A 24,165-nucleotide genomic window follows, 5' to 3' on the forward strand; every position below is an offset into this window, starting at 1 on the left:
AGTTGTTAGGCTGAACATGTAAGCATTTCCCACCTCAGCACATGTTCTGTATGGTCAGTCTACACGGTTATTATTTTGTAGTTAGGAAATTGAAATATAAACAACTTGTATCTTTTTCAGTGTTTTAACCAAAGAATGATAATGAAGCAATTTTGTTCTTTGTACAATGTAGACTGTGCTGTGTCTATATGCTGTGCGGCTGATTTAGCTGGCATTCTTAGTAATACGTCTCATGGACAATTGAGTGATTTATTAACCTGTCACATCCTAAATGAATAGAAGAGAACTTTCCTTCTAAATGAGCATCCCCCGTAAAAATACCCTTCACAAATCACAGGGACAAAAAGCAATTGTGGGCTGTCTGATAAGAATATAATAGAGTGATTCGAATCCATTTTACACTCTCCATCAGATTCTGCTGGTGTCAGGCCGAAAGGCAAGGATGTTCTCTAACACACTCTCTCTCTTCTTAGGCTTTGGGGGACCTGTGACTCTGGATGACAGCGGGGACATTGACAGCATTATGTATCTTCTGTATGTGTCTCTGGACACCAGGAAAGTATGTCCGACCCCTTATTAGAAAATGTGGGGAGATGAGACTGGGTGAAGGATAGTTAACCTGGAACAGGGCCAACACTGAAGGAACTAAAGGGATTCTGCTCGAAATCTAAAGGGAGATGATTGTTTGATGTCGGACGTAGGGGCTGCAGGAGAGAGAGAAGCTCACCAAGATGCTAAGCCTTCATTTTCCAAAGAAGCAGGGGGGTTCAGCCTTCTTGGAAAAGACTGACAGCCCGCTACCTCACTCCAGCTACCTTAGTCAAACACATGCAAGGTTGTTAATTGGGGCTGGGAAAGGCTCCAGCTGCCAAAGTCCCCTTGCTCTTGCTGCCCATGAGAGCAGACGACCCACACGAATCCCAGTCCCCTTTGATTATGGCTAGTCATTTGGCTCAAAAGGAAGAACTCCAGGTCTGCCAGGAGTGTCTTAGGACCAAGGTCAGTGCAGCTGCAAGCTCTCAGCTAGCACCAAGTGCAGATTCTGCAGAAAGATAGTTCTTCAAGTTTGAACAACAGTCTCAAAACAATGTCTCAGCCTCTACCGATTAACCCAAGCATAGCAAGGCCTTTGCTGAATCATTTCTCTCAAAGCCAGACACAAAGGCCTTACTATACATTTCACTTAAAGCCAGACATAGAGGCTTTATTTACATCTCTCTAGAGTAGATCATTTCATGTCAGCTTTCTCGGTTTTTATATTTCTATTTCACTTGGGGTAGTATTCCCCAAGCATGTTAGCCCATAGAACCTCTAATTAGAAATCAACTATATATCTCAGACTAGTGATGGAGTCAATGAAAAGATAACAAGCTGCTGACAAGCATTTCCTAAAGACCATAAATCACTCTTACAAACTAAAGATTTTAAAGAAATAGCTCTCTTCATCAGCACTCCCAGGAAACTTGTGAGCTGTGTAGTGCCTCAGACACACACATCAAAGTCTTGTTGAGAACACTGTCACTTACATTATGCACCTGTTTTCTTCACTCCTATGTTAGGGCCTGTGCTGGACAGTTTTATGTCAACTTGGCATGAGCTGTAGTCATCTGAGAGGAGGAAACCTCAATTAAGAGAAGGCCGCCATAAGACTGGGCTGTAGGCAAGCCTGCAGAGCATTTTCTTAATTGGGGATTGATGGGGGAGTACCACCCCTGGCCATTTTAGTCCTAGGTGCTATAAGAAAGCAGGCTGAGCAAGCTATGGTGAGTAAGCCAGTAAGCAGCACCCCTCCATGGCCTCTGCATCAGCTCCTGCCTCCTGCCCAGTTTGAGCTCCTGCCCTGACTTCCTTCCATGATGAACAGTAAGGCAAATAAACCCTTTCCTCCCCGAGTTGCTTTGGTCATGGTGTTTCATCGCAGCAATAGAAACCCTGACTAGGAAGGAGCCTCTAAGGAGGGGCAGTAGATCTACTCTCTGGCCAAGGCTCCCACACAGAGCTTCCTGTCTGGTACAGAGCTCATGGCAGACCAGCACTGAATTGAAAAATGAGACAGCTGTCTTCATGCCCTTCCAAAGCTATGCCCATATAAGCCGTGAAAGCCACTGTTCCAGCCAGCCGAGAAGTGGTCACTGAACACCTTCTTCCTACAAGAGGTCAGGCCCTGACAACACTGGAAATCTGGAAGAAAATAGCATTCATTTGTAAAATGTTCCAGGGCGGACATTATAACAAGCTTAAGTCATACATGAGCATACGTATTGGCATTGCTTTTTGAGAGATACTTACAGTGCCAAATGTGGGCCGGGTGGTGGTGGCGCACGCCTTTAATCCCAGCACTCGGGAGGCAGAGCCAGGCGGATCTCGGTGAGTTCGAGGCCAGCCTGGTCTACAGAGCGAGATCCAGGACAGGCACCAAAACTACACGGGGAAACCCTGTTTTGAAGATCCAAAACAAACAAACAAACAACAATAACAACAACAACAAAAAGGAAACAATGGCAAATGTGAAAATTACAAAAAAAAGGTGTCCATCCTGAGAAAGTGACACAAGAAACCACAGGCAGCATCCGTAGAATCCACAGATTTTGTTACTAGATTGGACCTTTAATGAAGTACTGTATTTGAAGCCAGCGAGGACAACCTGAGTTTGATCCCTGGGACTCACATGGGAGGAGAGATACGACTCCTGAACATTGTCCCCTGACCTCCACATGCAAGATACACATTCCAACCTCCTAAATAAACAAATAAATACATACATACATACATACATACATACATAAATGTAAAAAGGAACATATAGTTGGCCTCCACGTCCAGGGGAAACCTTTGAGTCGGATTCCCTTAATGCTTCAGTCACTAACAAGAACCACAGAGACCCACATCCTTATCCAACTGGATGAGACCCTTGCTGCCCATGGAACAGAGGCAAAGACATGTGTGAGATCTTTCCTAACCCACACCACTGCTCTTCATATGAGAACTGTTCCCTTACACAGCTCTCCCAAAGCAAATTTGGTCAAGCTTTTTAGCAAATGACTGCCTCCAATTGCATTACACAGTGCGTATATTTGAGGGAACCTAGGGATTAACTCTCAAAATAGGGGAGCTATCAAGATACCAGTCCACATCCAGGGTAGGGTCAGCAGAGCATCAGTATGCCATATCCCAGCATGCAGGCTAATTCTGATCTTCCATGCGTGCATTTATGGGTTCAGTTCTCCAGTGTAAAGTTCTTTAAATGTAGATTTCCTGTGGGGAATGTCTTGAGGAAGTGTTAGTAACTGTAGAAAGGTGGTCATGTTTCAGACATATTTCACACAACATTATTGATGTCTGCAACAGAAATTCAGGCTCTCCTGTAGCAATGTTTCCATTAGCAGATGGGTTCAAATGAAGACTTGAATCCAGAGGTGTAAGTAGTAACCGGAAATGATGGCTCACATTTGCAATCCCAGAATTTGGGAGGCTGAGGCATGAGAATTAAGAGTTGAAGGTCAGATTTGGCTACAATATCAAGATCCTGCCCGCCCGCCCCCCCTCCTTCCCCCGAAACCACACACACATATAGTCAATCTCATCACACATTGCTCTAAAATGTTTTCATGTTTTTCTTTTCTTCTTTTTTTATGCCCCAACACAGTATGACATTCTTTTGATGTATGACACCCATATAAACAAAACCATCCCGGTGGCTGTGAACCCCAACTTCATCTGGAAGGACCACAAACTCCCTAATGACGTTCCCGGACTGGGTAAGACATTCTTACCGGTTTCCTTTCCCCAAACTTAGTTTCCATGTAAGCTGTATGGAGTTAGCTTGTTTTGTTTCTCTTCTCATCTCACAGAGGCTTTCTGGGCTTGTAAATGTGGGTTTTACATAGACACAGCCACATTCTAATTTAGCTAACCCTGTTTTGAAGATGGATCCCATATAAGCAGTTCCCCTAGAAAACAAGGACATAAAGTGGGCAAAATATAAATAATCATAGAAACACGTGCTTTACTCTATGTGCATTTTAATGCAACAGACTCAAGGAACATTCTCTAGATTTTAGCAAAGAATATTTGCCCTATCAGGGTGAGAGGTAGTCAGTGATCGTTCCTCCATTCCTTCACAGGACACACATTCGGTGATGGTGACGGTGACACACAGGAGGTGAGCTTCTAAAGGCCTTAACATGGCGTGGCCTTCATGTTAGCAAGACACAGTGAGAACATACAACATTAACCCTGGCCTTCAGCAGGGAGGTCAGGGGGCCTCCATGGACCATAAAATTCACAGTACATTCTGTCTGTGTCTGGCTTGGCCAGTGCTTAATGTAACGATCAGTAATTCTGTATTACTAGTCTAGCATCTTTAAGACAAAGATCTTAAATCTGGACACACAATCATACTCAAAGATGTGAAAATACCATTAATGGACTCCTAGAAATTTATGATATATTCTTAAATTGAACGCCATACAACCAAATGAAATTTATTCTTTGCAAAGAATTTTAAGTGCTAAGAAACCAGTAACATTGAAGAATAGGAAAATGCAACACTTTATTTAACAAGACCCTAACTCTGTAGAAGTAAAACCAAAAAGAAATACATAAAATTAGCCGGGTGGCGGTGGTGTCCGTCTTTAATCCCACTACTCGGGAGACAGAGCCAGACGGATCTCTGTGAGTTCGAGGCCAGCCTGGTCTACAGAGTGAGATCCAGGACAGGTGCCAAAACTACACGCAGAAAACTTGTCTCAAAAAACTAAAAAAAGGCCGGGCAGTGGTGGTGCACTCCTTTAATTCCAGCACTCAGGAGGCAGAGCCAGGCAGATCTCTGTGAGTTCGAGGCCAGCCTGGGCTACCAAGTGAGTTCCAGGAAAGGCGCAAAACTACACAGAGAAACCCTGTCTCAAAAAAACAAAACAAAACAAAAACAAAAACAAAAAAAAACTAAAAAAGAAGAAAAAAATACATAAAATTTTAATATTAGTTACCATTGAGTAATAAGATTCTGAAAGAATTTTCCCTTTTACATGTTCCTGAAGTTTTGTTCTTTTTCACAATACTTGTATTCAGTTATCACCTTTTAAAATCTTAAAAACTGAGTTAGAAATATTTCTATTCTTGCAGTGATCTGTAGCCAGGAATTGGAAGTTTGATCTGCTTTTAAGAATCGCTGGTCCAATGGACTTGCTTGTATTAAAACTATAACTGTTTCTAGCCGGGCGTTGGTGGCACACGCCTTTAATCCCAGCACTTGGGAGGCAGAGCCAGGCGGATCTCTGTGAGTTCGAGGCCAGCCTGGGCTACCAAGTGAGCTCCAGGAAAGGCGCAAAGCTACACAGAGAAACCCTGTCTCGAAAAACCAAAAAAAAAAAAAAAAAAAAAAAAAAAAAAAAAAAACTATAACTGTTTCTAAGTTTCTTTTGGTCTGTGATTCCTATGTGGAAATGACTGACTTAAAGCAGGATAGAAGGTGTGGGTGGGCAGGGCATTCTCCTGAACAAAACGACCCGGAGACAACTGCAGATTTATAGTTGCTTTTAAGCTTTCTATACATTATCCCCAAAGCTATCTTCATGCTTCTGAGTTTTCAATGAACGTTTCAGCCATCTCTGCCTCTCTGTCCCTGCCTGTGCCTCTCTGTCTGTTGGTCTCTCTCTGTCTCTCCCTCCCCATCCCCCACTTTCCCTTTCTCAGCAGGGGAGATGGCTCAAGATGGCTCACTGGGCCAAGTGCTTGCTGAGGACACACGGACACACACACACACACACACACACACACACACACACAGAGTTCCCACCTTTAAAAAAAAAAGCTGCATGCACAGGTGTGCATCTGTGACCCCAGGGCTGGAACAGGCGGAGGCAGGCAGATGCCGGCAGATGCCAGGGGCTCAGGGGTCAGTCCAGGTTCAGTGAGAGACTCTGTCTCAAAAATACAGTGACAGATGATAGAGGAAGACATCCAGTGTTGACTTGTGACCTGTACATGGGGAGGGGCGGGGAGAGGGAGAGAGAGAGGGAGGGGAAAGGAGGGAGGGAGAGGGAGAGGGAGAGGGAGAGAGAGGAGCAAAAGGTCTTTTTTCACAGACTTCTGCAATTAAATACATAAACAAGTAAGAATATAACTGTATATAGTAGTGCTGGGTCCAGAGTAGAACTATATTTACAGTGATGCATAGCCAAAGACTATGCATTAACACGAGTCCATTTGTTTTTACTCTGTGACTGAAAGCTCTTCCTCTGGTAAAGCACATGTTTAAAGCTGGCTTCGAAGTTAGCACACATTCATTGTGAAGCCGGCAGACTGTAATAACCACAATAGCCACTAGAGGGCAGCAGAAGGTTTGCCTTGGAAGTACTGTGAGCCTGTCTTAACCAAGGCGCCAAGTGAAAACAACTGCATTTAGCCAGGCCTGGTGGCGGCTCGCACCTGTAATTACAGCATTTGGAATTCTAAAGTGGAAAGTCTGCCATGAGGCTGAAGCCATCCTGGGCTACAAAGTGAGTTCCAGGCCAGCCTGGACTACAGAATGTGACCCTGCCTCAACAAGCCTATTTGGTTTAAATAGTATGTTTAAATATCTAATTATGGTAATTGGTGCTCATTATGCAGATAGAGACCCAAATGACCTGAGTCCCTGGAACTCATGCTCTGGTATGGAGGTATAGAATGCCACACTGTGGGGGTGTATTTCTTCTACAGGCTTGTTCTATGTCTGGGGCTAGGGGTGTGTAATATAGGAGTGTGATGGTAATGGGTATGATGGAGTGCCCATCACAGTCCTGTACAGAAGCCACCCGAAGAATATGACTATGAAGGCATGAGCCCTAAGGCGGGTGTATTTTTCTGCCGAGATGAGAGGAGAAACGTCCCTTAGAAAGCAAGGTGATATGCAAACCGGGGCAAAGCTGTGCACTTACAAAGCAGCCCTCACCAAAAAGTGCTCTGGTTTTGCCACATGATAAATTTCAGCTTGGGGGTGTGGGGGGAGGGGGGAGAGAGGAGAGAGGAGAGAGAGAGAGAGAGAGAGGAGGAAACTTTTTAGAAGGACATAGCATGACTAAAACACATGACATGGTAGAGCAGTCTCTTAATATTTGGGCACCTTTTTCTTGTCTCGACAAAATAAGGAGGGACAAACTTCTGTTCAAAAATTTCAGCCATTTAAAATTAATAATTTACTCATGATGGGTGCAGGTGAACTGGTAGACCCTGGGCTGCTGCCCTGAGGATTTGTGTGTCCTGGTGCCATGTTAGAGACTCATGTGAGGTGGAGTGCATGATACTTTAAATGGGAAATCTATTATCTCTTTTCCTGGAGAAACTTCATTCACTATTTAGAAGTGATCTCCTGCCTTTTTTTAAAACAACAACAACAACAACAACAACAACAACAAAAAAACCACTCTCCCTAAGTACTCTCTCTCTCCCTTCCTCCCTCCCCCTCCCTCTCTCCCCCTCCCTCCTCCTCCTCTCTCTCTCTCTCTCCCTCTCCCTCACCCCCCCCCATATGAAAAAATCACATCTTCTTTACCCCATATCCATTATCTTCCAGCTTCCCACACGTCCCACACTTTGGTCCTTTCACTGGAAGCTCTGAAGTGTTCCTGTGAGCCAGGACCGTCCTGTGAGGGTCACTGCTGTGCCTTCTCTCTCTGAGCCTGTCCCCTTGCATCTTCAGATGTCCTCCAGTGCTTCCTTGGGACAGATTCCCATGTTCCTGGATTCCACTTACTCTTCTGAGAATCTATGAACTTACGACATGTACCCGACACACACACACACACACACACACACACACACACACACACATATACACACACACATAATACACACACATACACATATACACACACACATATACACACACATACACACACATACACACACATACACACACACATATACACACATATACACACACACATAATACACACACTTACACATATACACTCACACACATATACACACACATACATACACACATACACACACACATACATACACACATACATACACACATATACACACACACATAATACACACACATACACATACACACACACACATATACACACACATACATACACATACATACATACACACATATACACACACATATACACACACATACACACACACATATACACACACATTATAACAAATAAAATCACATTATTGTCATCCCCCAATAATCTAGAAATCTTGGAAAGGAATAGCGTGCAGCGCTGTGGTCTCTTAGAATGCATGCCCTGCATTTGAAAATAGCCATCACTTTCTTCCTGCATAGACCCTCCTTAGACACACAGGTCTGGAGAATGTTAGGTAGGCTTAGATCCCTCCGAATTATGTGTGTTGAATACCACTTAATGTTCTTATGACAGTTGTTGCTGGAGGGCTTTTCTCCAGCTTCCACCAAACCCCACAGTCCCACAATCCACGTCTAAAATAATCACTCAGATGCTTATATCACTTATAAACTGTATGGCTGTGACAGGCTTCTTGCTAACTCTTCTTTTATCTTAAATTAATCCATTTTTATAAATCTATACCTTGCCACGTGGCTGGTGGCTTACCGGCGTCTTTACATGCTGCTTGTCCTGGCGGTGGCTGCAGTGTCTCCCTCCTTCCGCTTCCCAGAATTCTCCTCTCTCCTCGTCCTACCTACTTCCTGCCTGGCCCCTGGCCAATCAGTGTTTTATTTATTGACCAATCAGAGCAATTTGACATACAGACCGTCCCACAGCAGACAGTGGTATTTTTTTTTTTTTTTTTTTTTTTTTTGGTTAGAAATAAAGAGCTACATAACTGTGTTGGCATGTACCTACAACCCTACAAACCACAATCCTACAATCCTACAATCCCAGCACACTGAAAGGAACTACAAACAATGCTGAAAGGAATCCTTTTTTTGGGGGGGAGGGGTTCAAGACAGGGTTTCTCTGTATAGTCTAAATGGGCCTTGAACTCACAGAGATCCACCTGCCTCTGCCTCCAGAGTACTTGGATTAAAGGTGTGCACCACCACCACCACCACCACACCACCACCACCACCACCACCACCACCCGGCTAGGTCACCACTTTTCCTGGGCACACACAGCAGCTTTCTTCAGAGCCTGGGGATACAATGAAGAGATTAATACAAGATGAGGATTTTTCAAAGGGACTCTTCCTTCTCCTGTCCTCAGACTGTGTTACAGCAGGAGAGGCTTTGGAATGTGTTCCCACTCCTCTGCGGTCCCGCTAATGCATCAATATTGCCTTCCTTCCCACAGGCCCTCAAATCCTGATGATTGCTGTCTTCACACTTGCAGGAGTGGTGGTCCTGATGCTGCTGATTGCTCTCCTGGTGCTGAGGTACCTCCTTCCCTCAGGCTTTCCCTCCTGGTGGGGAGGAAAGGGGACAAGTCTGGTGTCTGTTGGCAAAGCTTGCTGAAAAAGGCAGGCCTGGGATCGTAAAGGCGTTCTGCATCAAAAGCCGTGTCAAAGGCAGAAGCCAATATGGGTAGATTAGAACTGTGAGTCAAGGGATTGATCGGCCTGTGTGAAGTCTTGTGTGTACTCGGGAAGACTGCGAACACGCCGTGGCCACACGGCCACATTATAAACAGTGTGTAACTAGCTAGCTTCAGAGTTCTATTGGTGTGTCCTGAGAGATTGCAGAATCGTTGTACAGTATAGCGTGGAGGCTAGAAGAAGCTAAGAAACCATCCATGCCACCAGGTGTGGTGGTCCACGCCTATAATCCTAGACTGAGGCAAAAGAAAGTAAATTTGAGGCCAGCTTGCACTATGTTGTAAGACTGTCTCAAGAAAACAAGCAAAACCAATAACAACAAAGAAATCGTCTCCTCCAAATGTGCAGAGCATAAGGAAAGAGAAACACAGACTGAGTCCACCAGGTAGTGATGGGAATAGTTCAGTCAGGCCCTCTGCACATCAGAGCTGTGGCTTATCTGCATGGCATGGGCATAGCACGCGCCTAACTGGAGATACAGACTTGGACTTGTAAATATGTGTTGACTCTATCAGCATTCCAGCTTCTGCTGTACACACTAAACAGAACATTCTTTCTCAATTGTGGTATCGGGATATCCTAAACCAAGTAGCAAATGTCTGTGTGTGTCACACACCTTGGGAAGAGTGTCATTAGACTTTCTCACAATGGAAGTGCCCAGCCTGTAGCATGTTTTCTCCGGAGAGGGGCCAAACTGACTTCTTTGCTCTGAAGGCAGAGTTCGTCTCAAACTACAGGAGACCATCTACAGTGTGCCCATGTAATTTAGTGGAGGGGGAAAAAACCCTCAGAGATTAAACCCAAATGGGTTGATCAGCTTTCCTTGGTAGAAAGTCCTGAGATAAAACAGGAGATACCCGTTGTTGTTTCTAGGCCTGGAGACAGAGGCAGGGATTCCTAATGGCTGATCTCAATAAAGTGGCCTGGCAGAGAAGACGAGGTATACGTGGTTTTCCATTTCAACTACCAATGCATGAAAACAGTGAATTACTTATAGTGTTCCCTAACCCAGCATGAATAACAACTCTGTTTAACCCCAAGAGTCTCCTGGGCTCGAACATGACAGCCTGGCAGGCTTCGATGTCTTGATATTCACCCCACCTGCCTCTGCGTAGGGTCACGGTAGCTGGTCAGCGGTGTGCTATTTTACACATATTTAATAAAGGAAATTGAGTGAGGTGGAAGCAGAGGAGGAACCTGAAGCATTCCGTTCAGGGAACATTGAAAACGGAATGGCAAAGGACCTTGAGAATGTAAGTCAGAGTTTGTCTCATGACAAACGAGTAAAGATAAATTCAGGGGCAGACAAGTAGGTCAACAAAAAGACTGAGAAATGCGACAGGGTGGAGTCACAAGCCAGCTGGGACAATTGACTTTCCATCCAAAAATCAAATTAAAACTGCCTAGTACAAGGTATAGAGATACAGCCCATTTTGTGTGGAGCTTTAAGTGTTAAGGCCCTATGTATGAAAACCGAACTTCAAATTTAGAAGAATGGATATGGGGTGACTTTATGAGAGTAGTTCTTAGATGGGATCAAGAAGAAAGTCCTAGAAGAAAAATGAGTAACTATGCCATGATAAAATTAAAACTTTGCATACAACATTAAAGAGGCAGTGGTATAGAGGAGAGTATTTGCTAATTTCACAAATACACAAATAGGATTTGTTTTTTTTCATAACACATAAATAAATTCAAGGGGCTGGGAGATGGCTCAGTGGGCAAATGTAGTTGAGCAAGTATGAGGACCTGAGATCAAATTCCCAAAACCCAGGGGTGGTAGTTTGAATGTAACTGGCCCCCATAAGCTCAAATGGAATGGCAGTATTAGGAGGTGTGGCCTTGTTGGAGTAGGTGTGGTCTTGTTGGAGGAAGTATGTCACTGTGGAGGTGGCCTTGAGGTCTCCTATACACTCAGAATACTGCCCAGTGTCTCAAACCACTTCCTGTTGCCTTCTGGTCAAGATGTAGCCAGCACCATGTCTGCCTGCATACCACTGTGCTCTCTACCATGATGATAATGAACTAAACTCTGAACTGTAAAACACCACCTCAATTAAATGTTTTCCTTTATAAGAGTTGCCATGGTCATGGTGTCTTTTCACAGCAATAGATACCCTAACTAAGACAGAAGTTGGTACCAGGGACTGGGGTATTGCTGTGGTTGGCCAGACCATGTGTTTGTTTGGAGTAATATGGACTTTGGGTTAGGAAAGCAGTGGAATGCTTTAAGTGCTGCTTAATGGGCCGTACTAGTAGGAGCATGGAAGACAGTGGTGCTGACCGTGATGATGAACTGTGGGGTCAAGAGGTTTCAGAGGAGAAGAATGTTAGTGTGTGGCCTAGAGACGGGTCTGGTGGTATTTTGGTGAAAAATGTGGCTGCTTTTAGCCCTTGTCCAAAAAGTGTGCCAGAGGCTAAAATGAAGAGTTTTGGATGAACTCCCTTGGCAGAAGAAATCTCAGGACAGCCTAGTATAGATCCTGTTGTATGGTGGTAACTCTAATGAAGATTTATAATGAAAAGGAACAAGCTGAGGAGGGTAAATTACAAAAATGTAAAATTTAAGGAACTCCAAAAAGTGGAATGGACTCAAGTCCTGTGTTCAAGGAGAAAAACAGATTAAGAAATGGAATAAAGGGAGTGGTGACCTCAGGGCAAGATCCCAAACAGCTGAGTTTCCATCTTGTGGAAGGGAATTAAAGAAAAGCTTAGAGCTGGGTGTGGTGGTGCACACCTTTCATCCCAGCACGGGGAAGGCGAAGGCAGAGGCTGATGGATCTCTGAGTTTGAAGCTGACCTGGTTTAAAGAGCAAGTTCAAGGACAGCCAAGCTTAGACAATGAAGGAAACCTTCAAAAACAGAAAGCTGATGGAGATGTAATTGAACGAGGGGGCCATGCTCCAGCCTCAGAAAGCAGCAAAACTTGGCAGCTTCAGCCACCTGGTTCTGGCTTTAGAATTAAGGATTGAAGAAATGGGTTATGGAATTTACCTCTGCACCTGAGGAAAGCCGCTGAGGCCAGGCATATGTCAGGGGTGTCCCTGAATGGGGAGGCCTAGAGAGGCCATTTCGTGAAGCTGTGAAGTTGAATCCTCAACTTCTTGGAGACCCCAAGATGTTAGAGATGTCAGAGCCATGGGATACCTGCCAAGGAGAGCTGCTAACAGGAAGTGGAACCAGCCCAAGAGAAAGAAGTGTGCTGCAGTCAACAAAGCTGAATGGAGTGGGACATCTGAAGAGCACGTTGACATCAGACGTGGAGAAGCAGAGTTTGGAGTTTTCAGGCTTGCTTTGCTCCGGTATTTCCTCACTGTGCTCCCTTCCTTGTGTTTTGGAATGGTGATGTATATCCTGTGCCATTATATGTTGGAAGTATGTGATCTGCTTTTTTATTTTGATTTTACATTTTACAGTTAAGAGATTACATGAATCTCAGAAGAGAATTTGAACTTTGGACTTTTAAATAAGTTTGAGATTGTTCTATGAGATTATGGGGACTTTTGAAGTTGGACTAAACACATTTTGCTTTATAATATTGTTACTAGCTTATGGGGGCCAGGGAGTGGAATGTGGCAGTTTGAATGTAATTGGCCCACATAAGCTCAAAGGGAATGGCAGTATTAGGATGTGTGGTCTTGTTGGAGTAGGTGTGGTCTTGTTGGAGGAATTGTGTCACTGTGCAGGTGGCTTTGAGGTCTCCTATACACTCAAAATACTGCCCAGTGTCTCAAACCACTTCCTGTTGCCTCCTGATCAAGATGTAGCCAGCACCATGTCTGCCTGCACACCACCATGCTCCCTACCATGATGATAATGGACTGAACCTCAGAAATTATAAGCCACCACCCCAATTAAATGTTTTCCTTTATAAGAGTTGCCATGGTCATGGTGTCTTTTCACAGCAATAGAAATCCTAAGACATCATGTAAAACCAGAGACAGTGTGTGCATCTGTAATCCCAGCATTGTTACAGAGAGATGGGAAGGGAGACAGAAGAGTGTACTCACAGGCCATCTGACCTGGAGTGCAGAGCAGAGCTCCTGCCTCAAATGGGTGAAAGGTGAGGGTCAGAAGCCAAGGTGGTCCTCTTATCCCACCGGCAGTCTGTGGTGTACAAATGAAACACACCAACACACACACACCCCAATCCCCAGAGACACACACAAGCTCACATGCTCTCATATACCCACCCTAACCCCCACTAATCCATAAACACACACATATATATACACACATGCACACACACACACACACACACACACACACAGGCACACACATCAATCTACACAGACATAGAGACACACCAGTCCACATACAAATACACACATATACATGCACACACACTCCAATTGAAATACATACATACACATACTAATCCATAGACATACACACAGAAAGAGATTAAAATTCATGTAAGGTAATAAAAGAAAATGATACAATAATGAAACTGAGAAAATCCCAAACAACTCCATACAACTCTTTGATGCTATGTATTCTATAACATAGTTGGTGAATATTTGGAAATATCCTCTTCAATGACATCAAACAAACACAAAAGTAAGCAACAATAAACCACCATTTCACACACATCATAAATGTTTAAAAATATAAAAAAAAAAAAAAAAAAAAAAAAAGGGCCGGGCGGTGGTGGCGCACGCCTTTAATCCCAGCACTCGGGAGGCAGAGGCAGGCGGATCTCTGTGAGTTCGAGGCCAGCCTGGTCTACCAAGTGAGTTCCAGGAAAGGCGCAAAGCTACACAAAGAAACCCTGTCTCAAAAAACCAAAAAAAAAAAATGTTTAAAAATATTTAACAATATCAAGAACATTGGAAAGGAGAGTTCTCAAGTTGGGAGATTGGCACATCACTTTGGAAAAAAATTTCATGGTATCAGTGAAGTTGAAAGTGTGTTCCTCCACTGTAACCCAAGAAGGTATCATGTGTAGTGCCTGAAGGAAGGAATTAGAAAACTATGTAGCATGAATCTTAAAAAGTTCTTATTAATAAGATCAAACCCGGACCAGGTATTGGGGTAAATTCTGGAAGATCAGAGAGACAGAACAAACCACAACTAACCTCACCTGGCCAACTTCTCAGCTGGTCTTGTTTCCTCAGACTGGATGCTTCTGTGTCCTCATCCCAATGGCTCTCAGCTGAACTGCTGCTAGAAGCCTGAAAGCTTAACCAGCCAAATGCTGTTTGTTTCTGGTCCTCACCCCTTATTTACCTTTCTGCTTTCTACCACCACTCCCTAGGATTAAAGGCTTGCTTTCTGGGATTAAAGGTGTGATGAGTCACCATGCCTGTCTGCATCCTTGAACACATGGATTCCTGCCTCTGGAATGTTAGGATTAAAGGCGTGTGCTACCACTGCCTATCCTTTATGTTTAATATTGTGGCTGTTCTGTCTCTGACCCCAGATAAGTTTATTAGCATGCACAATATTTGGGGGAATACAATACCACAAAACTATTTTTGTATGTTGGGATAAATGTTGAAATTGGACCTCATTTAGCTCAAACTGGCCTTGAAATTGCTATGTAGCTGAAGATGATCTTGAGCTCCTGATCTTCTTGCCTCTACCTCCCAAATGCTGAGTTCCAGATGTGATCCCCTTGGCATGGCTTAAACTTCTTGTTTTAAGGGTAAGGCATGAAACAGGAGCTGGATTATTTAGGAGTAGAGTGGAATCAACGGTGGCTTCAATTTTACCTTTTTCTGCCACTCAAGGTTGTCAGGGTTTTGTTTCTGGTTTTGCTTTTATTGTCTTTCATTCTTTTCACCATCAGTTCAGATCTTTTGTTATAGAATTACTGTCTTAGTGAAGAGCTTGGGAAAGTAAAATAGAGAAAAGCCCAAAATAGTCCACTTAGCAGTTGGAAGAACATGAAGCCACACCTCAGTGTCTGCTGGCCTGAGGACTGCAGGGTCAAGGTCCTAAGTTCTTCCTAGTGTCTAGGAGCCAAACGGAATGGATTTTGTGGTGGTTTGAATGTAATTGCCCCCATAAGCTCATAGGGAGTGGTATATTAGGAGGTGTGGCTTTGTTAGAGTAGGTATGACCTTGTTGGAGGAAGTGTGTCACTGTGGAGGCAGGCTTTGAGGTCTCATATATGCTCAAGCCACGCCTAATGTCTGAAGTCCACTTCCTGTTGACTTTGGATCAAAATGTAGACTTCTCAGCTCCTTCTCCAGAACCATGCCTGCCTGCATGCTGCCATGTTCCACCATGATGATAATGGACTAAACCTCTGAACTGTAAGCCACCCAATTAAATGTTGTTGTGGTCATGGTTGTCTCTTCACAGCAATAGAAACCCTAACTAAGATAGATGCTCATAAACACCTCCTGATGGTTCTATTCCTTTTACAGAAAATACAGAAGAGATAATGAACTTCGACAGAAAAAATGGTCCCACATTCCTCCTGAAAATATCTTTCCTCTGGAGACCAATGAGACCAACCATATCAGCCTGAAGGTAAGTCAGGTGTGCTTTACATGTTGATGAGTATCTGACAGGACTTTGGTAGCATGATAGCAAATGTACCAAGCATGGACACTTTAGTTCATTTGGGAATCCAAGATTTAGACCTTTGCAGCTTAAAGGAGGAAGGATTATTTTGCCCGTGGTTTCTGGACCACTTCTGGCTGTGAAATTAGCAGCTTGCTTGCTGCATGACAGGGGAAGGCCAGCCCATTATGGGTGGAGCCACCAATGGGCTGTGGTCCTGGGTTCTATAAGAAATCAGGTGGAATGAGCCAGCCCAACCTTAGAAGACAAGCTGTGTGTGCTATAGAGGATGTGGAGAGACAGCCCAGTGGTGGCTCCACCCATAATGGGCTGGCCTTCCTGTCAATCATTAATTAAGAAAATGTCCTACAGTCCTGCCTGCAGTTGGAAAATGCACATGCACAGAAGGAGCCAGCCTTTCCAGGAGGCGACTTTAACCTCATAATCTCAAGTTGTCTTTGTAGGACATGATAGCTCCCCACCCCCACTCTCCAAACACAAAAGGAAACATGAGACTTGCAAAGAGACATGGTGTCCAGGGACCCTGTTCAGAGGAATCCTAAGCTCTGCCTTCTTTACCATTCAGCTAGCAATGTAGGCAAAAGGAAAATGGAGGCGTTTCCTCAACTGAGGCTCCCTCCTCTCAAAGGACTATGGCTTGTGTCAAGTTGACATCAAACCAGGTAGCATAATTGGTCCCTTGCCAACTTGACACACAAACATATCGTTATTAAGCCATAATCTTTTTTTTCTTGTTCATCCCCAAGGTCACACATTAATATCAACATTATAATATAGAATATTTTATAAACTTAAAATTTTAAACACTTTAAAAGTTGTCCTTTTAAAAATATCCAGTCTCCTTTAAAACGTGGTATCTATAAAATTACAAAATCCCTCCCTTTTTTTTTTTTAAGTTTAAAGTCTCTCTACTGTGGGCTCCTGTAAAATCAAGAATAATTAAATACTTTCTCACTTCAAGAGGGAAGAACACAGTCACAATCTGAATAAAGCAAAACCACACTTCAACAGTGTAAATAACTCGATGTCCAGATTTACTCGGAGTCTTCTGGGCTCCTCCAAGGAGCTTGGGCCTCTTCTCTGGCTCCATCCTCTGCAGTACACACAGCTTGTCTTCTAAGCTCAGGTTGTCTCACTCCACCTCTGCTGCCGTCCTTGGCGGTCATCCCATGGTCCTGGCATCTCCAAAATGCTGGGGCCTTTTGCTGCACCTGGGCTGCACTTTTCCCAGTAGCCTCCCCTGGGCCTCTTCAGAGACTCCAGCCTACCACACAGTACCGAGCCTCAGCTGCTTTCCATGACCCCTCACGCCTTCAACACCAGTACCACCTGGGTGACTCTCACACCACCAAGTTTGGCTGCCAGCACAAGGCACGACCTTGCTCCCCTCTAGAACACAGCTTCTGTGTGCTGACTCTGAGGAAGCACTTCCCAGAAGATTTTACCTCAGTGATGCTGGTTCTTCTTTATCACTGCTAATCTCTCAACTTCGGCGGACCAGTTGTCCAGTAGAGCAAAGGTTTTACTTCAGTGGTTCTGGTATCTTGTTAATCACAGCTGACTCTTCAGTGCCAGCTAGCCAGAACCGTAGATTAACTCTAAATAGTAAATGGCCCTGATGGTGACTCTCAGACTTTCCTCTGGAATTCCACAAGCCAGGCATCCTTCATCTGAATTTCTCTCAACATTCTTATCTCCCAAGTGCCTGCAGAACAGCTCACCAAGGTTTGAACACTCAGTGGCTTTTCTGGTCCAAAGACCCAAAGTCCTTCCACAACCCTCCCCAAACAACACAGTCAGGTCTGTCACAGCGACACCTTACTCCTGGTACCAATTTCTGTCTTAGTCCAGGTTTCTATTGCTGTGATGAAACATCGTGACCAAAGCAACTTGGGAGAAAAGGATTCATTTGTCTATGCTTCCACATCACTGTTCATCTTTGAAGGAAGTCAACACAAGAACTCACACAGGGCAGGAACCTGGAGGCAGGAACTGATGCAGAAGCCATGGAGGAGTTCTGTTTATTGGCTTGCTCTCTGTGGCTTGCTCAGCCTGCTTCCTTATATATGGAAGTACCCAGGGGTCCCGGGGTTTAGCTACGTCTGGTGTGGGATATCTGAGGGAAAAAAAATCTACGTACACTATGTTCTTATGTCTGTTAACTTTATTCCTCTAAGACAAAATTCCATCAATTCAGTTATAGCTCCACCAGGCACTCAAGGCAGGAATAATTCTAGACATACCAAGCTCTTTATCTGTCTACTTTATTTCTCTGAGATGAAATCCTGTCTCCATAACTACAGTTCCGTTCAGTTCCCCAGCTCATAGTCCTGCTAATGACTAAACTCCTATGCTTCCAGCCTCATCTTCATCCTCTGTGTCCTCTTTCTCCATCTCTGCTACTCTCTACTCTTAGCACTCAGAAAACTCTACCCGAGATCTGCTTACCCTCTACAAAATCTCTGTTGTCTTCTCTTCTGACAATGCTGTTCTTTCCGTTTCTACAGAAAATGCCCTCCCTTTCTTTCCGTGGGCACTGCACGTGGTTCTCTGCTTCTTCTGGAATATTGTTTTACTTCCCACCTTGATATGTAAAAATCCTCTTTTGTTCTCAGTCAATTGCTCTGGAGAACCACTAGGCCTCCTCCTGGTGAGGGGGAGGGCCTGAGCTTCATTAGCACAAGAAACAAAGCTGTGAGTCTTCCACCAGATTGTCTCCTAAACTCAGCAGGGCAGTTAGTAACTTAGTTCAGCAGGTCTGGGGAGCTGAACTGTTTACCAATTAGTCTGGACATACAGAATTTCATAGCAGAAGACAGCTGAAATATTAAAGGCTGGGTATCACCAAATATTCATAATAAATGGCTTGCCTCATGACAGACCCTTGGTCTGGTCAAGGTATAGCTTTAATACACAGCTGAATCTCTATGATATATTCTTGCAGCCCACAAGACTTACAGAACCCAGGACCACAGTCCAGGAATAGCCCGACCCACAAGGGGCTGGATCCTCCCCCATCAATCACTAATTAAGAAAATGTACTACAGGCCTACCTACAGCCAGTTCGTTTTCTCAACTAGGGTCCTCTCCTCTCAGGTGTCAAGTTAATCTAGCACTAGCCAGCACAGCACCCCGAGTTTTTATGATATGCAAATTGAAAGATATACAAGTCTTAACTTTTTTCCTGTGTTTAAACCAGAAGTCAGTGGCAGGAAAGGCAGGAGCCACATCTAACCTGCAGTGGTATACATATGTTCATCTATGTGTTGTTTCTGTGTTGACATTTTTTAAATCAATTGCCAACATATAAAATCACAGCATATCATATAAAAATCCACATCTCGGGCTTTTTTTGAGAAACCAGCTGATCTGGCAATTCTAAGCCAAACCCAGGATTGATGGACACCAGGTCCTGACACCCCGCTGGCATCTCTGCTGGTGCCTTTAGGCATAAAATTGCAACTCTGAATGCAGTGAGCTTTTGTAGCATCCTTCTCCAAGAGCATCTGCCTGGAGATGGCACAGGCCAGGGTTTCCAACAGGGGGAGAATGAGAGGAAGCAAAGCATAGGAAGCAAAGAGAATTCTTGGTACCAGTAAGACCATGAGAGGGAGGGAGGGGGAAGCCCAGAGAATGGCGTGGTGGACCCCTGGGGAAGGGTAGGCGTCAGGAAGCAGAGGAAGCAGAAGGGTGCACCCAAGATGCACATCAGGGGCAGCTGTGGAGCCCTCGCAGACACACCCAGAGAGCCTCTTAGCCTTTGGCAGTGAAGGGAGACTGACGTTCTGGACCAATTGGTCTTTTCTCTGCCAGATCGACGATGACAGGAGAAGGGATACAATCCAGAGACTGCGACAGTGCAAATACGACAAAAAGGTTGGTGTGGTGCCCCGCCCTGCACCCATTGTCCCGAACCCTTTCCGTGAGTGTAGCACCCCACCGTCCTGAAGCCTGTCAGTCAGTCAGGACAGTCGTCATCGCCGCCCCCCTCCCCCATTCTAAACCCTTTCAGTTAGTAGGGGTGAGTTCCCCTACCCCACCACACCCCACCCCTGCTCCCTGAACCCTGCCAGTAGTTAGACTAGGCCTCACTGCCCTGATCCTGTCCAGGGACGTGCTGGGTGTTCTGACACACAGTTGTCCTGGCCTCTGACCTTGGCAGTACAAGGTCGGCAGAGGCTCCCAGGTCGCTGCAAGAGTTTCACATGGAAGGCGCTCTGGGGACGTGGACGAGCAAAGGAAACATTCTTGTGGGAAGTAGAGGACAGGAAACGTGAGATTCAGGTCACTCAGGGAAGCCCTTATACATGGGTTTCAAGAACCCCCTGTCAGGGAGGGGCTCCGTTCTTCTTCCCTTGTCTTTCCTTTCTTTTCTCCTTCCTTCCCACTTTCCTCATTTCCTCCTTCCTTCCTCCCTCTTCCCTTCTTCCTTCCTTCCTCCCTTCCATTCCCCCTGGTCATTCCTCATGAAATGTTTAAACTCCAGCCTACTCTATCCCAGTTACTAGGCACCAGAGATAGAAGCCTTAGTCAAACACTGTGAGTGCTCCAGAAAGTTTCCGATACAACGGGGCCCTCAAGCAAACTTCTACGTTATGCATATAATGAATTGCACCACACTCTGCTGTCCTGTGGCTCGACTGGTTGGAGATTGTCCACGAAAGACTCGGGCCACAGCAATCCCCCTCTTTCCACAACTGATCTCTGCAGAAAGTGATTCTGAAAGACCTCAAGCACAGTGATGGCAACTTCACGGAGAAGCAGAAGATCGAACTCAACAAGGTATGCGCCCTGTTAGGCCTCACCCCATTCCCCCAAACACTGAGGTCCCCTGATGAGAGAGAGTCCCCAGGCAAAGGCAAGGGTGACCTGGCTTCTTGTTGACCATCCACCAAGGGATGCTGGAGAGTGAGGCTTCATGTTGCCTACAACACAGCCCTGGTATTATTTAAAGGTTCTTAGAATTTTTATCCAGTGTGGTTGAGTAAGATGTGATGTGTGTGGGAAGGAGAAGATGCTGGCATTCAGTTATTATGTTGAGTCTTCTTGCCAAAGACTTCAAAGAAGCACATTTCACTGGCACATTAATCTCCATGGTAGCACCCCGCCCCCACCTGCCCCCTGCTGCTTTGCTTTGTAACCTGCCGGGTTGCTTGTTCGCTGCCTGGCACACCCCACTCCCCCCACACCCCACCTCCTATCCCCCACTCCCCACCCCCTCAGCTTTGCTCTGTAAATAGCTGATTCACCTGATCTCTTAGTTGCTACAGTCCGACTACTACAACCTGACCAAGTTCTACGGCACTGTGAAGCTGGACACCAGGATCTTTGGGGTGATCGAATACTGTGAGAGAGGGTCCCTTCGGGTAAGGAACCATGGTCACTTCCTATAGCCTAAGTGGTCCACTAAATGAAAAAGAAAAAAAAAAAGACGTGCTGGAGATGGCTCCATGTGCACCTGTAACTCCGGTTCCAGGGGATCTAACGCCCCCTTCTGGTCTCTGTGGGCCCCACACACATGTGGTGCTCATACACGCAAAACAAATGAAAAATCGCACTCAATGAAATGACGTCAGAGGGTTGTCAGGAGTAGTGATTGGATTGCATCACTCAGTCCTATGATATCATCACAGGCAAGCCAAAGATATTCAGAAAAGCAGACCAGACATAGGAACGCAAGCAGAGGGGACAAGTGACTGCTTTGAGACACACACTTTATGGTACTTCACTTGCTTTGGGGTTGAACGCACAAGGGACAGGCGCTCAGCTAGCATCGGATGAGACACACACTTTATGGTACTTCACTTGCTTTGGGGTTGAACGCACAAGGGACAGGCGCTCAGCTAGCATCGGATGACCTGTCCTAAGCCCTGCTTCTGCTCCGTCGAGGTCTAAGTCCCTCTCTCTCTCGGGAGGAGTGGAAGAGGACTCAGCAGGGCCAGGTGGGCTCCAGTATTCTGGATGAGAGGTCCAGAGCTGAAAAAGTAGGATAGGGCTGAGTCAGGTTTCCAGAACCTAGCACTAAGCTGGGACCCTCAGGCCACTGAGCACTCTGAAGGGCAGACACAGTTGACCTGCATGGAGCAGATGTCAGAAACGGAACTAGAGGAAAGCAAGAACAGGCCGGGATCCAGAGCCAAGGGGCTAAAGCATTGGATCCCGACTCTGCAGAATGGCTGGGTGCATGCTCTGGGCCTTCAGACACCTTTGGGCAAGGTGGCCACGTAATTCATCAGGACACTTTGAGAGCAAAGGGAACTATGTTTATGCCAAGCAGACATGAACTGACTCTGGCAGGGGCGTGTGCTTTATGTGACTATACATTAAAGAATTAAAGAAGTCCCAGAATAATAGGTCAGGTGACGCATCCAATGGCGACTTTCTGTTCTACCTTCTCATATTTTGTAAATTCTGTTCATACTTTATGAAAGATACATTTCCTTTTTGTATTTGAAGCAGAGTCCCACCAAGGAGTGCACGTTGGCCCATGAGAACAGGCTAGGACGGGCAAGTGCTGGGCCAAGGGGAGAAAGTTCCTGCAGATTCTGGCTGCTTACGGCTGGCTTCCTTCTTGCCCCACAGCCTCATCTGAAATGACTAATAACTCTAGAAGCTCCTGAGAAATCGCTGATGCCACACCCAAGTTAAACCAAGACTCCAGTCAGGCTGTTTCCTGAAACAAGAGCGTTCTGTTCCAGGTCATACCGAAAACAGTTGCCTGCTAGTTTAACTAAACCCGTATAGGAACCACCTTAATGTTAGATTAGTTCAAAGCCCAGCTCCTCCAATTCCTAGGAAATGCAAGAGCTCTCTTAAGGACAGAGATCCTAGCTACTTAAAGAAAACTCAGAGCAATTAAGTCAATTGAAGTAATTAGCATAGAGAGTAGAGACTAGAGCCTAATGAAGGAATTCCCAGGAGCAATTCCCTGCTTAGAAACACTGGTCCAGCCAGGTGTGGTGGCACACACCTGTAATCCCAGCTCTCAGGAGGCAAATGAGGGGAGAAGCTCAACTTCAAGGCGGCATAGGAGTTCTGCCTACATGCTGTGTGCCAGATACAGGGCACTTCAGGCCTTGTGGACTACCAAGGGAGACCCTGCCTCAAAAACAAAGTGTCTAAAAACATACAAAACGAATCCATTCATCCAGTCTTCATGAGATGGAGCAGGCAGGGCAGATGCTTTTTGGGCAGACTTCCCAAGGCCAGCCTCCAGGCAGAGTCTGCGTATCTTTCTCTCCTACCCGATGCTGAAAATCACCCAATCAATGCCTGTTCTGTTTATTTGGAGATTGTGAGACAGAGTCTCACATAGCCCAGGCTGCCCTTGATATTCTGGTCCTCCTGCCTCCACCTCCTACGTACAGTACATGGTTGATAATGACAATCAGTGGCTATGGTTCTGGTTCATGTATTTACTGTACTATATGCTTTATTGTTATTTTAGGTTACTATGCTGTAGTGTTATTTTAGAACATACTTCCATTTATTTAAAAAAAAAAAAAACTTACTGAAGAGCAGCATGCTGTATTAGCCAGCAACACAATACATCTCATCTTTCTTTTCCTTCCTCTCTTTTCTCTTACTTGAGAGAGGGTCTCACTACATAGTTCAGATTGATCTCAAACTGGTAGAAATTCTCTTGTTTAAGACTCCTGAGTCGCCGGGCGGTGGTGGCGCACGCCTTTAATCCCAGCACGCGGGAGGCAGAGCCAGGCGGATCTCTGTGAGTTCGAGGCCAGCCTGGGCTACCAAGTGAGCTCCAGGAAAGGCGCAAAGCTACACAGAGAAACCCTGTCTCGAAAAACCAAAAAAAAAAAAAAAAAAAAAAAAAAAAAAAAAAAAAAAAAAAAAAAAAAAAAAAAAAAAAAAAAGACTCCTGAGTCATTTTGATGGCACTTGATCTATTCTGTGTCATTTTGTTCCTCATGACCCTGGGAGCAAGATTGTGGAGAGGGGGGGGGGGGAGAGGGAGAGAGGGGGGGAGAGAGAGAGAGAGAGAGAGAGAGAGAGAGAGAGAGAGAGAGAGAGAGACTCTGTGTATGTGGGTGTCTGTGTCGGCGTCAGAGCGTGGGAGAGAACACCACTCTACACCAGAGCATGTCAGCGATATA

At 45.2% G+C, this 24,165-nt stretch overlaps 1 protein-coding gene across 1 annotated transcript in view; it reads left to right on the forward strand.

The window, feature by feature from the left end:
- Gucy2c (guanylate cyclase 2C) overlaps positions 1-24,165 on the forward strand; it is a 79,665-nt gene that overhangs the window by 25,404 nt on the left and 30,096 nt on the right. The window contains exons 9-15 of the mRNA XM_028872249.2: positions 474-559; positions 3,647-3,758; positions 9,277-9,358; positions 15,892-15,997; positions 19,865-19,927; positions 20,762-20,833; positions 21,313-21,417. Coding sequence (XP_028728082.1) covers positions 474-559; positions 3,647-3,758; positions 9,277-9,358; positions 15,892-15,997; positions 19,865-19,927; positions 20,762-20,833; positions 21,313-21,417 — 626 coding nt within the window. The remainder of the gene's footprint in view (positions 1-473; positions 560-3,646; positions 3,759-9,276; positions 9,359-15,891; positions 15,998-19,864; positions 19,928-20,761; positions 20,834-21,312; positions 21,418-24,165) is intronic.

The sequence above is a fragment of the Peromyscus leucopus genome, chromosome 3 (assembly GCF_004664715.2).
Source record: "Peromyscus leucopus breed LL Stock chromosome 3, UCI_PerLeu_2.1, whole genome shotgun sequence".
Taxonomy (NCBI): domain Eukaryota; kingdom Metazoa; phylum Chordata; class Mammalia; order Rodentia; family Cricetidae; genus Peromyscus; species Peromyscus leucopus.